Source organism: Alexandromys fortis, unplaced genomic scaffold (assembly GCF_014885135.2).
Source record: "Alexandromys fortis isolate MF-2015 unplaced genomic scaffold, M_Fortis_MF-2015_v1.1 scaffold_26, whole genome shotgun sequence".
NCBI lineage: Eukaryota > Metazoa > Chordata > Mammalia > Rodentia > Cricetidae > Alexandromys > Alexandromys fortis.
This window is the reverse complement of record NW_026067894.1, coordinates 6,520,894-6,537,768: the sequence shown is the minus strand read 5'-3', so window position 1 is coordinate 6,537,768 and position 16,875 is coordinate 6,520,894. Positions and strand designations below refer to the sequence as shown.

Genomic DNA, 16,875 nt, shown 5'->3' with positions numbered 1-16,875 from the left:
ACTTTCGAAGCCAGGCAAGCAGATCTTAGTGGCATCCCAGAGGCTGAAAGTACACATACTGCACACATAACTAATCACGGGCCAGTGCGGTCCTGACTGCACCCCAGAGGCAGCAGAGGAGGAGGAAGCGAGTGGCCTGCTGGGGATCATACTCCAAGCGTTTTCCTTATTAATGATTTTAATCTTACCAAAGCCCAAGAGTCAGGTTCTGCTACCTCAGTGGAGACACCAAGGGAGGCGAGGAGCCAGGATCTAAGATGGCTGCATAGCTCCGGCATCCAGTTTTTAAAAATAAAGTGTGTGGGTGGGTATATGTTCCACATCATGTGTGCAGGGACCAGAAGACAAGCCTGGTTGTGGGTCTCTTGTTATCACTTCTCGTGTCATGAGAATCCAGGGATTCTCATGTATGTCTGTCTCCCAGGAACACTGAGATAACAGGCACACGCTACTGAGTCTGTCTTGATGGGTCCTTGGGATCCGAACTCAAGTCCTCACATTAGCACGACAGGCACTTTCCTACTGAGCCATCTCCCCAACTCCCCAGTACCCACTCTTGTCTAGTACACTCTGACGAACAGCAAAGCACCAAACTTAACTCTCTATGAAATATAACTGAAGTATGAATTCTGATTGCCTGCACCAGCTCAATGGACCAACATTCTAGCGCCAACATAGAAAGCACAAGCAATTCTTGAGCGACAGTCCCCTCTGACTCTAACTTGGGGATCTCAGATCTCAAATACATCTTAGCACTTAGAGGCTGAGGCAGGAAGACTGTGGGCTCAAGGTTAGTGTGGACTACACTGAGAAACTGTCTCACCGAGGGGGGGGGAGGGAGAAAAAGAGAGAGAGAGAGCGCTAACTTATATCCTAAGAACCACTTTGAGATACTAAAGCAAAACAAATATGAGCTAAGGCACTGACTTTTCCTTTTTTTCATTTGTTTTATGTGGATCTGTCGGTTTGTTTTCTAGTACTGGAGATTGAACCCAGAGTCTCATGGCAAAAACTTCATCACTGAACAACATTCCCAACCCAGCATTTGCTTCACCCTTTCAACCTATCTATCTGGCTTCTCGTATGAGTATTCTTGTGAGTTTAATAAGCGCATGCATTTCCCCAGTCATGTGATCTTTTTATTGTTTCTTTCCTCACTAGCCGCCTCTGTAATAAACTGTGTGCAAAGAGGGGTGGGGGAAGCCAGCACAGTTGAGCAAACATTTTGTGGAATAATAACCCAAGGAGTTAATCCACAATACAGTTACACTGCACTCCAGGAAGGTCTGTATCAGCTCAATTAAGTATGGAACGCTCGTCTATGCATTTCTTTTACCCTGCACTTAGGAAAAGCAACATAAAAACAAGTCACTGAGACTAAGCATCAACTCTAGACACACCAATACCAAGCTTCTGCAAGTGGAAAAAGCCTTCCAGCCAGGGAGTTACAATGGCTCTCGAGGCAGGAGCTTTCTGGGACTCTGGACTTCCTTCCGACACTTCAGCTCCTCTGGCCACAGGAGCTCAGAGAGCATCTGCTTTGTTTCCCCTGGGCCTGGAGCAGCTCCTGGCCTCCAGCGGCACTTAAGTAAAGGCTAGTTTAATAAAAATTGCTTAAACTGGCACTAATTTGTTCCTCTGAATTTACAAAAAATCTGCAATGAAAAGAGGACATGAAACACAATGCGCTTCATTGGTAAGTACTAAATTTGCTCGGGACGTCATCTGAAACAAGACAAAGCAACAGGTTTTGGCAATTATCGTGATACCCCAGCATCACAGCCTACCTAGAAAAATATATTTAAAGTGATAGTTGCCAAAACCAAGGAAGAGAAGCAACAGCACAGAGTCTATGAGATGACAGAAGACACAGCAGCATGGGGGAAACCGAGTTAAATCTTGATGGCTGATTTGACTGAAGCTCAAATTTCGTTTTATTTTGGGAAAGATTGCCCTTATCCAGCATTAGGGAAGGAAAGGCTCCTCAAGTTTGCCATATGAATGCTATCTTTCAAAGCCTAACTGGGCTGCGGAATAAGACCCTATTTCAAATCAACAAAAAGCAAAACAAACAAGAAACCCATACACAGAAAGCCTTACCTAGAGCCAGGAGTGGTGGCACACATCTTTAGTCCCAGCAACCAGAAAACAGGAGCAGTTTACCATGTATTTGAGGCTACTGTTGACTATATGAGTTCAAGGCTAGCTTTGGCTATAGACCCTGTCTCAAAATTCAGTCCCTAATGTGTTGGGGGGTGCTGGGGGAGAATGACACCTAGTTAGGTACCTGAAACAAAGAGAAAATTTTAAATTCTCTTAAATAAAAAGTTTTGTGTTTTTTGTTGTTCCGACCTTCCCCCCCACCAAGGTAGGGGTGGTGAGACTAACCTCACTCTGTAGACCAGGCTGGCCTGAAAGATATCTGCCTGCATCTGCCTCTCAAATATCGGGATTAAGGGCATGGGTGTTTATTCTTTATGTGTATGAGATGTTTTTGCCTTTTCATGTGCATTATATGTGTGCCTGGTACCCAGGGGCCAGGAGAACATCAGACGCTCTGAAATTCAGAGTTATGCCAGTGGCGTGGGTCCCTACGGGCAGTCCCAGGCTAGCTGCTTCAACAGTGTGAAGGTGGGCCTTGTCATAGGGGCCCGGGTATTGTTGGGCACCTTCTGTCTCTGAGGTTGGGAACTAATGGGTGGCAGTGGGAAAACCATGATGCACATGGGGGAACCTTCGGTACATACATGACCACCAGAATGGGCACACAATGCTAAACAGGGTGGTGCCGCCTGCTGTGCCTATACTTTCACATTCATTTAGACCCTTGTACAATAATAAAGTTTTTAAATCTAGAAGGAAGGAAGGAAGGAAGGAAGGAAGGAAGGAAGGAAGGAAGGAAGGAAGGAAGGAAAGAAAGAAAGAAAGAAAGAAAGAAAGAAAGAAAGAAAGAAAGAAAGAAAGAAAGAAAGAAAGAAAAAGTTTCAGGCAGTTGTGGAAACCAAACTGGGTCCTCTGCAAGAGCCACAAGTACTCCTAACTGTCAAGCCATCTCTCCGGCTTCTAAAAGACAATTTTTACTTTACTGCTTTGGACTTCAAAGATTTACTAAAACTCAGCATTAACTATAAGCAGTACCATGCTATCCTAAAGCTGGAGCTGGAGTCAAATGAGACTATCTCTATAAGCTGATATCTCCTCAAACCAAGGACAGGAAACACAGGAAAAATGAGTGGAAGGCTTCCGAGAAATAGACTTGACAGCTAACCAGGCAAAATCCCACCACTAAATCACCAGTGTTTTAATGACATAACCTGCAACATCCGCCAGGCCACCCTTTATTTTCTGTCACCTGTCCGCCAACACAACAGCTAGATGCAGTCCTTTTCCAGAGGGCTGCACATTCTAAAGGGTATTTCCAGCCAGCTTTCAGCAGCAGCAGAGCTACCAACTATGCCTAAGTGCATTTACTCATTCAGTAAGATTTACTGAATGCCTATTAGGAGGCAAGCAATCTACTAAATACTGCAGCGGATACGAGGATGAACTGACAGGGGGTCCTACCTACACTGACCTTCCTTTATTACGGCAAAGACATGTGCGCGCAAAAACATAAAAAAAAAAGGGCTTTCCACAGAGAGGTAACAGGAAAGTAATCCTGAAGAATTGATAGACATTTAAACAGATTTATGGAACCACCTAGAGTTTAACAAATGGGAATGGTACAAGGCTGCTTCAGGCAGGCAGCATACATAGTCCATATGGAATAAGAGACAGAAGCACTCCAACTAGCTGGGTTAAAGGCCCAGGAAGCAGGATATCCCTATGTCCATTCACCAGTCTGGATTATGACGGTTGTAGGCCTGAATGACAAGCCATGGATTTCAAGTTAGTTTTTTACTTAGAGAGCAACAAATGGTTTCTGCACTGAGGGAATAAGTCAGAGGAACACATCTTGGTTGGATTTTCAAAAAACATTGCTTATAGCAGGGGCTCTCAACTTTCCTAATGCTGCAATCCTTTAATACAGTTCCTTATGTTTTGCTGACCCCAACTATAAAATTATTTTCATTGCCACTTCAACTGTAATTTTGCTACTGCTATGAATTGTAATGTAAACATCTGTTTTCTGATGGTCTTAGTCAACCCTGTGAAAGGGTCATTCGACAAGCCCAAGCTGAGAATCACTGGCTCACAGCAACCCTTACCTCCCACCGTGGCTGCAAATGTATGTACTTTATGTTCTAGAGACTGGTGTTAAGCAGCCCCATACTTCTTTGCTTAAATATTCTACTCATTCTGGCCAGGCGGTGGCGCACGCCTTTAATCCCAGCACTTGGGAGGCAGGGGCAGGCGGATCTCTGGGAATTCTAGGCCAGCCTTGTCTAGAAGAGTTAGTGCCAGGACAGGCTCTAAAGCTACAGAGAAACCCTGTTTCGAAAAACGATAGAAAAAAAAAAAAAGAAAAAGAAAAAGAAAAAGAAAAACCCAATCTTGAAAAATCATAAAGAAAAAGAAAAGAAAATCATTCTGCAGCTCTTAATTCAACAGATTTTGCATTTTTTTTTTTTCAGAATGTTTGTTTACTTTTTGAGACAGGCTCAAGTAGCCTAGCCTGCCTTACTTAGATCATGTCCCAGGACCATCCAGGAACCTGAACTTCTAATCTTCCTGCCTCCACCTCCTAACTGCCAGGGTTAGATTTTATTCTGTTTGGTCTTGTTTTTTTGAGTGTGGGATCTTTGGCCTTGAACTAAGAGACCTTGTGTTTCAGCCTCCCGAGTGCTGGAGCTATAGGTTTGTATCACCACACCCAGCTCATTTTTATTTACTTATATTTTTTTTATTTTTTTGAGAATCTTACACTGTATATTCCAAGTTAGCCTGAAATGTGTGATAATGCTCCTGTCTCAGCTTCACCGTATACGGCAGTAAGAAGATGGTGCTGAGCATCTGCCTGCTGTCAACCATGGCTCACCTACCCACCATCCAGCTACACTGCAGCTCCTTGATGAGAGAAGACCTGTGTTTACCATCGCAACTGCTCCTTGCTTCAGTAGTTACAGGGACTCAGCAGCTCCTAGGCAAAGGCTATCTATCTCACCACCTCCCAGTCCACACACACACAGAAGGGAGAAGTTAATTCTGAAAAACAGCTTCAATTTTTACAACAGATTTATTGTGGAACAGAATATTTGTTTAACCATGTAAAGACGTGTTCCATTTCTGTTGCAGAATAACTGTAACTATGTAAAGATGGGTTGCACTGGTTTAATTATGTAAAGGTGTGTTGTATTTGTTTATCCTGCATTTGTTTAAGTATGTAAAGGTGTGTTGTATTTGTTTATGTTACATTTGTTTAACTATGTAAAGCTGTGCTGCTGTTTTTACCTTGCCTGCCTAAGGCATCTGATTGGTCTAATAAAAAGCTGAACAGCCAATAGCTAGGCAGTAGTGAGAAAGGATGGGCTGGAGGGCAGAGAGAAAAGGGGAGCCAGCCAGCCATCAGCCAGTCCACTAGGGGCCAGCCTGCCAGTGCCCAGCCAGATAAGACACAGAGGATGCAGGAAAGTAAGACATTCAGAATGAAAGAAAGGTAAAAAACCCCAAGCAAAACAGATGAAGAGAAACAGGTTAAATTAAGTTATAACTAGACCAAGCATTCATAATTAATAATAAATCTCTGTGCCATGCTTTGGGAGCTGGAGGCCTAAGAAAGCCTGCTACACAGATTTCTCCAAAGAGCACAAAAGGAGCTCCTACCTTAAGACCATTCAATCAACACCTATTTGAACAATTCTAGAATTAGCAGTGCCCTTTGATAGCTCGGTTGGTTGGTTTCACAAATGTAAAACCTTGCTTTCAGAAGGTAGGTGTGGTTCTGCATTCCTTTAATCCCAGCGGAAGCAGAGGTAACTGGGTCTCTGAGTTGGAGGTCACCTTGATCTACACAGTAAGGTCAAAAACACAAGGGATGTACAAAGAGTTCATCTTAAACAAACAACAACAACAACAACCCTTTTCCTTCCTTCTAGAACAACCAGACAGGGCACATGTTTATAGGAAGCCAGATTTGGGCACCATCTAGGTTTCTTTTATAAAGCCTAAATAGCCAGGTGGTGTACACCTTTAATCCCAGCATTCAGAAAGCAGAGGCAGGCGGATCTCTGTGAGTTCAAGGCCAGCCTGATCTACAGAGCAAGTTCCAGGGCAGGCTTAATACGTGTTAGGTCTGCTGCTCTCATAGGAAGACTAAACATTACACAAAACTTCTCGAGGACTCTTTTGTACAAGTTTTGGAAAAGGACTAGGGCATATTTGCAATTAAGAGCCCTACCAACTGCGAGGTACAAGTAAGACCTGTTTTACCAACGGCCGGAGATTGAGAGGAGACCTTTACTGGACTTAATGGACACTTGAAAATGCACTAACCATCCTTAGGGCAACATTTTGGACTTCCTTATTCACTAAAACATACTGTCTTCTGGCCAAGCCATACAACAGGGTACACCCAGCATAAGCTTACGTTTTTGCTTTTGTTTTTGTTTTTTATTTTTTGGATTTTTTTTTTCAAGACAAGGGTTTCTCTGTAGCTTTGGAGACCGTCCTGGAACTCACTTTGTAGACCAGACTGGCCTCAAATGACCGAGATGGGCCCGCCTCTGCCTCCCAAGTACTGGGATTAAAGGGATGTGCCACCACCTCCGGCTGCAACCTTTTCTTTCTTTCTTTTTTTTATTTATTATACAACCACCTTCTTTTTTTTCCCAATTAGTGTGTGTAGTCAGATTTCAGAGGCCCACTCTCCCAGCATTCCTAAATGGCACAAACACCTAGTTTGATTCCTCGTTAGCTTTAATGACTGCTCACTTGAATAATCTACCACCTGGTCCCTACCTTCAAAAACAAAGGAACTGGTTTAGTTCGAACACACAGAACACTGGCAAATCCTCACAAGTCCCTCCCCTGGGCTCCATCTAACTGTGCAGTTTTGAATCTCCAGTGTTTGTTCGATTTTTTTATTCTTCTCCCACACACACAAGAAAACAGCCATGCTTGGAGCTGGTAAAATTCAGTGTTTGTGCTACACCAGGTGATTGACAGTTTTATAGCTCTGTTACAATGAGAATTAAATGTTCTTCCTAAGAATTAGTTCACCCATAAAGGTGGAAATAACTTCATCACATAAATACACCAATAACAAAAACATGGAGACTATTTGGCTTCTAGTTTAGAGCTGTCTTTTAAATTCAAAAAAAGGAAACAAAAAAAAACACCAGTAGTAGGAAAATAAGACTCTGTGGTGTACTCTGGGGTCCATATCTGGCCCCAGTTCCAATATTGCTATTGTTCAAACAACACTCAAATTTAAATGCTCTTATTTTGAATATAGTCTTATTTATCTACATTAGGCTGTGACTTTCATGAGTTTATAATTAGTCTAATACATTATTATGGTTTTAGATTTTCAATGAGGGAAAAATTAAATAATGTTAATTGCAGCCAGGCATGGTGGTGCACGCCTTTAATCCCAGAACTCCGGAGGCTGAGGGAGGCAGATCTCTGAGTTCGAGGCCAGCCTGGTCTATAGAGCAAGTTCCAGGACAAGCTATACAGAGAAACAAATGTCTTGAAAGACAAAAAAAAAAAAGGGGGGGATTCAGACCTGGAGTTACAGAGATGCTCAGTGGTTAAGTGCTAGGAATGGACTCAGGGAGGTCCTCGTGCTGTCCTTGCACAGGACCTGAGTTCAGTTCCCAGCAGCACCCACAGTGCAGCTCACCACCATCTGTAGCTCCAGTTCCAGAAACCTACCGGCCTCTTCAGCTCCTTGAACATGAGGAACACACACAGTAATATACTACAGGCAAAACACCCATATACAAAAATAAGTATTTTAAAAAGAAGCCAGGAGTGAGGACACTTGCCTTTAATTTCAGCACTCAGAGGAAGGGAGGTGTCTGCAAGTTCAAGGCCAACCTGGTCTATATTGAGAATTCAAAGTCAGCGAAGGCTACTTTTTGGGATCATGCCTCAAATTGATTAATTTAAAATTTTAAAGGGCTGGGGCATGGTAGCGGTAGTGTGTTTGCCTAGCATACAAAGCCCTGAGTTCCATCCCTTACCACCAAAACTGAAGTGAAACAAAAAGCTAATTGATATTCTTCCCAGTGACACTTGGGACTGACCACTGAGGTCTGGAGAGCCAAGTCTCATCAAAGGCAACAGAACTAAAAGCTCCTAAGACCTTCACAAATGCAGGCCCTGAGCTAAACGTAGATCTCAGTTAAGTCACACTCCAGTAGTTTGTAATCACAACCCAGATGTCATTTTCCATCAGAAGCTCACTCCCATTCTCTGTACCAGCCTTTGGCTGAGCAAGTCTATCCAAGCTTTTTGTTCTACTTGATCAAAAATCTTAACTCATCATGCCTTAATCACACTTCCCATCCCGCCTAACTCACTTCCCAGAGACTCACTCATTCCCTTCCTTCTCAGGAAACACGGGGCACGGTTCTGGGGAAGAGGGCAGGGGAAGTCTTGCTCACCCTCACCATTCCTCTACTGGCTTCTAAGCACCCCCCCACCTTGGGCATCCTTCCAGAACAACCTGACTGCCCCTTGCCTGTCACTATGGCATTAGGCATCCCTGTGTTCAGTCCCCTTGGCTTCAATACCTCCTCTCTCTTATTCTGAGTTCCTTTCAAATTTTATATTTAACCAAAATCATCACTTGGCATTTGCCAAAAGTAGTCTGCTTTAGGTCCACAGACACAGCCTTGGTAAAAAGGTAACAAGGACAGAGTTTCCATTGACCTCACAGTTTGCACAATTTCCAAGTCCTTGTGTTCCTCTCCAGAAGCCTGGGATGAACGGACCAGTTAGAAAAGGGAACACTGTCTTCACAATGAATCTGAGCTCAGCTGTTCCATCTCGGCACCACTTACTGTAGAAATGTATTTCATCTGTTGTTGGAAAGTGTTGAAGTCTGCCCTTGAAAGGAAACAAACTCCCACTCAGATGGCAGCAGGATCCATCCACACCTTCCTTCCAGAATGGAACTAGGAAGGTGACGGGGAGCCTCCTTCAGCCAATAACCTTTAAGAGGCTGGACCAGGCTAGGGCGTGGTACCTTTTGGGTACCTAGAGAAAAACCACCAGCTGCCAGCCCATGGCTCTATCTCTGGTTCCCCGCATTACACATCTGAGGTTGGACTTCTCGTTCCTGTTCCGTGAGTTTGCCCCTTATAATAAAGAAATATAATTAAAATCTTTTGGAGTTAGCTTGGGATTCTTTGACTAGCATCCTCACTCCACTTTCCAGTAACATCTGGTGCCCAATGTGGGCTGTGGGGACCCCCACGGCAGAGGCGTGCTGCATTGGGGCTCAGAAATGCATCACTTCATACAGATGCAACCAGCGAGAGGGGAAAACAGTAGTGTCAAGATAAGTTGGGCTTTTACAAACAAAACAAAAATCCAAACTCCTGATTACTTTCCTCCTGCTTGTAACCTCGGTACTCAGGAGGTTGAGGCAAGAAAACCACCACAAATTCAAGGGTATCCTGGACTGTGATGTGGGAGTGCCCTCTGTGTGCCGGGATTACCATTAATGAATAAAGAAACTGCCTTGGCCTGTTGATAGGGCAGAACTTAGGTAGGTGGGTAAGATGGAACTGAATGCTGGGAGGAGGAAGGCAGAGTCAGAGAGAGACGCCATGAAGCCACTGCCAGAGGTAGACCGTGCTGAAACTTTGCTGGTAGGCCATGACTTCGTAGTGATTCACAGATTAATGGAGATGGGTTAAATTAAGATGTAAGAGTTAGTCAATAAGAAGCTAGAGCTAATAGGCCAAGCAGTGATTTAATTAATACAGTTTCTGTGTGATTATTTCGGATCTAAGGGAGCTGGGCAGCCAGGATGAACAGTCTTCCTACAGACTGGCGCTCATAGTAAGTCCCTGTCTCAAATAAATATAAATAAGCAAAAAGCATAAGACACTAGGTATGCAGGTCAGTAACCATTTCTCTACTCCTTTCATTTGTGGTTCCTGAGTTAATATTTACCTTTCCCTGGACAGAAATCTCGGACCCTAATTATGAATATAGCCAAAAAGAAATATTGGTGGAAAATAATGACAGATACGTGAAAAGATCAGAAGTACTAAATTATGAAGGAAAAACAGTTAAGTAGATAAAAATCACATGGTATTGGCAAGCAGAGGCTAGGCAAAGAAGGACAAAGGATCAAGGCTCATGACTCAGAACATCAGGATCTAAGAAATAAGTTTTCAAGGAGAGTAGGGTACTGCATGCCTGTAATGTCAGCACTCAGGAAGCTAAGGCAGAGCTGCTGCAAGTTAGAAGTCAGACTGGCTGCATAGGGAGCTCAAGGACAGCTGTATACAAAGGAAAAATCTGTCCAAAACAAGAAAGGCCAAGAAACAAAAATGGGGTCGGGGAGAAAAATAAAGTTGTTTCCAATTTCAAAGGACAAGACATATGTTAACACCAACATATCATCTGGAGAGGGCTCAGTGGTTAAGAACACTCACTCACGGCTCCTTCAGAGGACTGGAGTTCAATCCCAGCATCCCTGTTGACAGCTCACAACCACCTGTGTAACTCCAGCTGGGGGGGGGGGGGATCTGACACCCTCTTCTGAGGGCCCCTACAAACATGTACATACACCCACACACGGACATTTACATACACCTGAAGATAAGAATGACATTTAAACTTGTGTTTTTTTAAGTGCCCTGGAAGGGGAAAGAAGCAGTCTCCTTTCCAGCACTGAGTAACTTAACAGCTAGACACTCTGAACAATATATAGTCCAGGCAAACCACTCAGTGGGCAACCTGCACAAGCCTGGCAACCTGAGTTCAAGCTCCAGAACCCACAAGGTAGGAGGAGGATTAGAATGAACTCTTATAAACTGCCCAGTGGTCTCCATACGTGTGCTAATCCATACACAGACACGTTTGCCATATTTTTGTTTTCTGAGACAGGGTTTCTCTGTATAACAGTCCTTGCTTTCCTGGAACTCACTCTGTAGACCAGGGTGGCCTCGAACTCACTGAAGTCCACCTGCCTCTGCCTCCTGACGTTGGGATCGAAGGTGTGCACCACCACCACCCGGAAAACGCAGTTTTTATTAACACAAAAAGCTTTCAGTCACATAGTGGTGACTCACGCCTAAACAACGGAGTGCTGTGCGCGGCTGAGGCAGCCTGCTGGGAGTTTGAAGCCAGTGTGCGCTCCAGCGCTAACTCAAGCCAGGCTGCGAACTCAGGCCAGGCTGGGAGAGTCTATGTCCAAAAAAAGAAGTCATCTGCTATAAATTCAGGATAGCTGGCTGAGTAGAATGCAGTTTAGCTACCACCGCAGACAACCAGTGTCTGCTCCTCGCTGCTTTCAAAACAACCGTATTTTTAAGAGAATTTCCCCAACTGCCTTCTCTCACACAGGTTGAGAAGACATCAGCACCCTTTACCACAGTGTACTTTTTCCCTTTTTTCCTCCTTCCAAACAACTAACCAGGTCTGTATCAGCACAAAATTGGCCTATATTTAGTAAGCATAGAAGAGTAAAAGCCATTTCACAGATGAAAAACATGAAGCTTGGGAGAAAACAAATTGCCCAGGATAGCCCTGTCAGTGAGCAAAGAAGTCTAAGACCGACCTTTGACTTCCAAGCCCAGAGAGACCTGTGAAGTCAATGGTTCACGCCACAACTGCGGAACACTGGGAAGGGGCACACAAGTGACTCAAGTCTGGGAACGTGCACCCCACCCATCTCCTCAGGGAAGTACTAAATCAGTAGTGAGCAGGACATCGGGCATCCTTCCTAAGGATGTCCTTCCTAAGGATGTGTGTGTGTGTGTGTGTGTGTGTGTGTGTGTGTGTGTGTGTTGATGAAAACTGCACACAGGGCCTTGCCCATGCTAGGACAAGTGTTCTATCACTGAGCTACATCTCCAATCCCTTCCTAATTTTTAAACATTTTTCTTTTTTTTTTTTTAAAGATTTTATTTATTACATATACAATACAGTGTTCTGCCTCCATGTATGCCTGCATGCCAGAAGAGGGCACCAGATCTCATTTTAGATGGTTGTGAGCCACCATGTGGTTGCTGGGAATTGAACTCAGGACCTCTGGAAGAACAGTCAGTGTCCTTAACCTCTGAGCCATCTCTCCAGCCCCTAAACATTTTTCTTGTGGTATTATATTGCCTAAGACCTCCAGAACATAGGCAGGGTAATGATGGTGCACACCTTTAATCCCAGCACTGGGGGGAGGCAGAGTCAGCAGATCTCTGTGAGTCTGAGGTCAGCCTGGTCTATAGAATAAGCTCCAGGACAGCCAGAAGTATGACACAGAGAAACCGTGTCTCAAAAAAAATAATAAAAATAAAAAAAAAAGGTGTGGGGGGGGGAGTTGCTGGGGTTGTTTATAATTCTGAGCTGAATTCAGGTTTTACCAATAAGCACTTTTCTTCAGATGAACACATACACTTTGGAGGTTTAGTTTATCAAAACTCCTTCCTGCTGGGTATGATGTTTCATAGCTGTAATCCCAGCAAGCTGAGGCAGCCTAGACTACTTGAGTTCTAGGACAGCCTAGGATACAGATAAGATTCCACCTCAGAAAAAGAGAGGGCAGATAAGAAACGGAAACTTCGTTATGGAGGATCTCTGGTCTAGCCTTTTCCCTTCTCTATGCTGTTTCCCACTCCCCTCTTCCCTTTTCTCTTACTTCAGATTCCTTCCTACACGCCTCAAAGTTAAATCATGTCTGTCGCCTCCAGTCACAGAGCCAAAGATTTGGGGAGTCCTATGCCTTTCGCTTTCATGTCTCTAGACCAGTGGTTCTCAACCTTCCTAAGGCTGCAACACTTTATTACAGTTCCTCATACTGTGGCGACTCCCAGCCATAAAGGTATTTTCGTCGCTACTTCATAACTGTAATTTTGCTACTGTTCTGAAATGTAACGTAAATACGTGTTTTCCGACGTTGGACAGCGGGGGTCGCGACCCACAGATTGAGAACAACTGCTCTAGACCAACACCGTTTCTAAAACTGGCAACCAAAAGAAAACTAGCAAGACAGGCATTGTTACCACCCTGCAGGTTTCTGCCTTCCATCTCTGGAACCCATCCTTCAATAATTTCCGCTCTTTCAAATTAAAACTAAGAGGGGCAGACTCGCACTGGATCCCTGCTGAATTTCTAATGTGTTGCCTGGTTCGGCATAAGCCTGGCTATCTAGTGGCTGACCGAATCTCAGGGTTTCAAAGGCTGTTCAGGAAAGCCGAGGAAGACAGACGTTTCTAACTTTTCTCTCCAAAAGGGAGGGGCGCGGATACAGTCGAATTAGGCAGTTCCAGGATTTAAAAACTGAAGGGGGCGAGAGGAATGAACCTTTGAAAGCCCGAGGGAGCTAGGAATTCTTTCTGGCAATCAATATTTCTTTCGAATCAAAAGCGCTAGCCGAGGTGGCAACACCAACGCGAGCAGCCAAAAGGTTGCATCATGTGGAACCGCGCCGCGCCGCGCTTGAGAAACAAGAAAACCAGATGGTGGTAAAATACCGGACAGGAAAACCCAAGTCGGGAATCTCCGTCTTCTCCGGAAGCCCTGGGGCATCCACCCTTCTTTTCGTTTTTGCTTTTCTTTCCTCTTTTTTTTTTTTCTGTTGTCTGGGGTTTTGGGGAGGTATCATAGTCTCCCATTAGTATCCCTGGCTGGACTCGAACTCGAGGCACTCCTTAAACCTCAGCTGCTGGGTCATAGCTTAATCACCACGTCCGCTTTAAGGGGCGAGGGGGGGATCTCCCCTTTCCCCGAGGGGGAGGAGGACAGAGTTGAGGGATCCCACGTATCCCAGGCTTGCCCTGAGCTCGGTAAGTAGCCAAGTCTGGCTCTGAAAGCCCACTCTTCTTGGCTCCGCCTTCCCTGTTGCTGGGTTTAAGGCGTGCGCCACCCAGCCCCGCTCCCGGTTTTCCCCGGTATTTTATTTAACATTGCATCGAAATTAAAGTTTCAGTTTCACACCGGCGGAGCGCCAGCGCTGGAGTAAGTTGGGTGAGCGATCAGCCGGGCGGTCCGAGGCGGGGTGGGGCTTGGACAGGGCGAGGAGGGTGACAGGACCCACGCGGCGCAGCGGAGGCGTCCGGCCCTGCGGAGTCGGCTCTCGATCGCCGCGCGCGCCCGCCCGCCCGCCCGCCCGCCCGCTCACCCGCGGGTTCCGCCTAGGTCCCGCTGCGCTGCGTGGCGGGAAGGCGCGGGGCCGAGACAATGGGAAGGGGCGCGGGAGGCACGGCTCTGCCTCGGGCCGCGGGGACGCCGCGTGGGAGCGCCTCGGGGCGAGGGAGGGGACACGGGCCACCCCGGGACTGCGAGCGCTCACCTTGACGAAGAGCTCGATGAGGGGCTCTTTGTCCTCCTCCTTCAACCCGTTCAGGGGCATCGACAGCGCCATGGCCGGCTGGGCTGGGCTGGGCTCCGCGGACTGCGGCTGTTGGCTGTGGCTCTGGGGCTGCTGTGGCTGCGGGCTCCCGCCGCGCTCGCTCGCTCGCTCGCTCGCTCGCTGGACAGTCCCGACGTCAAGCTGCCCGCCCGCGGCCACAGGTCCTCAGCACCGCCTCACGCCTCGCGCGCGACTCGGAGGGGGTTGCGGTCCCAGCTACTTCAAACCGCTGGGCGGGACCCGCTGGGCGTGGTGTGGGCGGGGCAGCGGCCCGGCGCCTCGGACTCTGCGGGGGGAGTGGGCGGGACAGGCCTTGAGGGGCGTGGCCTTGGGCGAGGAAGGCGGGGGAGAGCGGTTTGGCTTCCCCGACGGACCGCTGGGGAGCCCGGAGGACCGCAGGGCGTGGCCTAGGCTAGGCAGCGCGGATGGGCGGGGCCATGAGCCACGCCCCCTCAGGGGGCGGGAGGGTAAGGTCCCCGGAGCCGGAGCCTGACACCGCCTCCCTCCGCGGCGCGGCCGCGTCCTCCGCAGCTGCTGCTGGTTGGGTGCCAGGTGACCTCATGCGGCGTCCCGCCTCGCGCCCTCTCCCCCGCTGCCGCCGCCGGACTCGTCGTCATCCCCGCCCGTTCCCGGGGCGGCGGCTTCCCCGGCTCCTTCAGTTAGGTGCGGCCGCCTTTTCCTGGAAAACTTTTGCGAAAGTTTTCATGTCCTTAAGTACTTTTTTTCTTCTTCTGACTGCGGACATCCTCTCGGGATGCTGCTCTATTAGATGTTAAGATACTCAAAAACTCATGTAAAGCCGTGCTGTGTCCCCGGCTCCGAGTTAGACGGAAACGATGGGACAGGATCCCGCTCCACTACAGCCCCGGTGCCTGAGGCAGCGCCAGACTCCTAAATCGCTATCCACTCTCTTTGCACCGCCTACACCGATTCCTTTCCTTAGTTCACCTGGAGAACTTTAGTGTTCTGCGCCTTAGAGCCACCTGAGTGACGCCCTCAGCGCGCAGGGGCCAGAGTACTCTAGACCCTGAGGTCAGAGACCAGAGAGACACGTGGTCGGCTGTGGATTGATTGCCTGGGGTGAATGCCACCTCAGGAAAATATGTCTTCTGGCTTTCCTTGATCTAGTCATTCTGTGTACCTCCCAGGTTGGGGTGTTGAGTGAGTTGATTAGAAAGGCCAGATTGGGGGTGGGGGCGGGATACGGCCTGGTGTGGATCAGAAAGCTTCTACAAATTGGAATGTGTGAAAATACGATGCATCCTGCCACTTTATCCTCATTCAATCCAATGCCAGTTACTAGGTTCTCTGAAAGGCATGCTGTGCCCCAACAATTAGCTCCAGCGACTCTCTGAAGTGCAACTGTTCACAGTTTGACAGTGAACTTAAATGTCCTAAACCTCCTTGGCCTGATTTAGGGACACGTGCATGGCTAGGCTCAGGCAGGAGGGTGGAGGGTTTGAGGACAGTTTGGATATATTACAAGACTGTCGCCCCCCCCTCCAAAAAAAAAAACCAGAAATATAGAATAAGGACAGTAAGTTGATCCAACAAGTAAAAATACTCGCTTTGCAAGACTTATAGCCTGGATCTGATGTTGGGAAACCCACCTAAAGGCAGAAGGAAAAAACCAGCTCAATAAATTTATTCCCTGACTTCTACATGAGTGAGTGCCATGACACACATACAATCTTTTGTTTTGTTTTGTTTTTCAAGACAGGTTTTCTCTGGGTAACAGCCCTGGCTGTCCTAGAACTCACTCTGTAAATGTGGCTGGTCTTGTACTTACAGAGATCCTCCTGCCTCTGCCTCTGCCTCCTGAGTGCAGAATTAACCTCCTCCTCCCTAGTGCTAGCATAGCAGCCAGCAATAACAGTGTTTTTTGTTTGCTTGTTCTTTGAGACAGGGTTTCTTTCTCTGTATAGTCCCGGCTCTCCTGGAACTCACTCTGTAGACCAGGTTGTCCTTAAACTCAAAGATCTGCCTGCCTCTGCCTCCCTACTGAATTTTTAATAGAGTCAATTGGTAGACTGTCAGCCTAGTACACTCAAGGCCCTGAGTTCAGTTCCCAGTACTGCATAAACTGAGTGTGATGCCTGTCATCCCTGCACTCCAGAAGGAGATTAAGAGTTTAGGGTTAGCCTGGCCGTGGTGGCGCACGCCTTTAATCCCAGCACTTGGGAGGCAGAGGCAGGAGGATCTCTGTGAGTTCGAGACCAGCCTGGTCTACAAGAGCTAGTTCCAGGACAGGCTCCAAAACCACAGAGAAACCCTGTCTTGAAAAAACAAACAAACAAAAAAAAAAAGAGTTAAGGGTCATCCTCAGTTTATATAATGAGTTTATAATGAGTTTGAAGCCAGCCTGGGCTACATGAGACTCTGTCTTTTTTCTTTTTCTTTTCTTT

The 16,875-nt window shown here is 46.8% G+C and overlaps 1 protein-coding gene and 1 pseudogene across 1 annotated transcript in view; one reads left to right on the top strand and one right to left on the bottom strand.

Annotated features, from left to right (window-relative positions):
- Clic4 (chloride intracellular channel 4) overlaps positions 1–14,683 on the bottom strand; it is a 56,609-nt gene extending 41,926 nt beyond the window's left edge. The window contains exon 1 of the mRNA XM_050153939.1: positions 14,411–14,683. Within this exon, the coding sequence (XP_050009896.1) occupies positions 14,411–14,482 (72 nt within the window). The 5' untranslated portion in view covers positions 14,483–14,683. The remainder of the gene's footprint in view (positions 1–14,410) is intronic.
- LOC126510034 (reactive oxygen species modulator 1-like) lies at positions 1,684–2,777 on the top strand (annotated as a pseudogene).
- Positions 14,684–16,875: the final 2,192 nt, after the last annotated feature.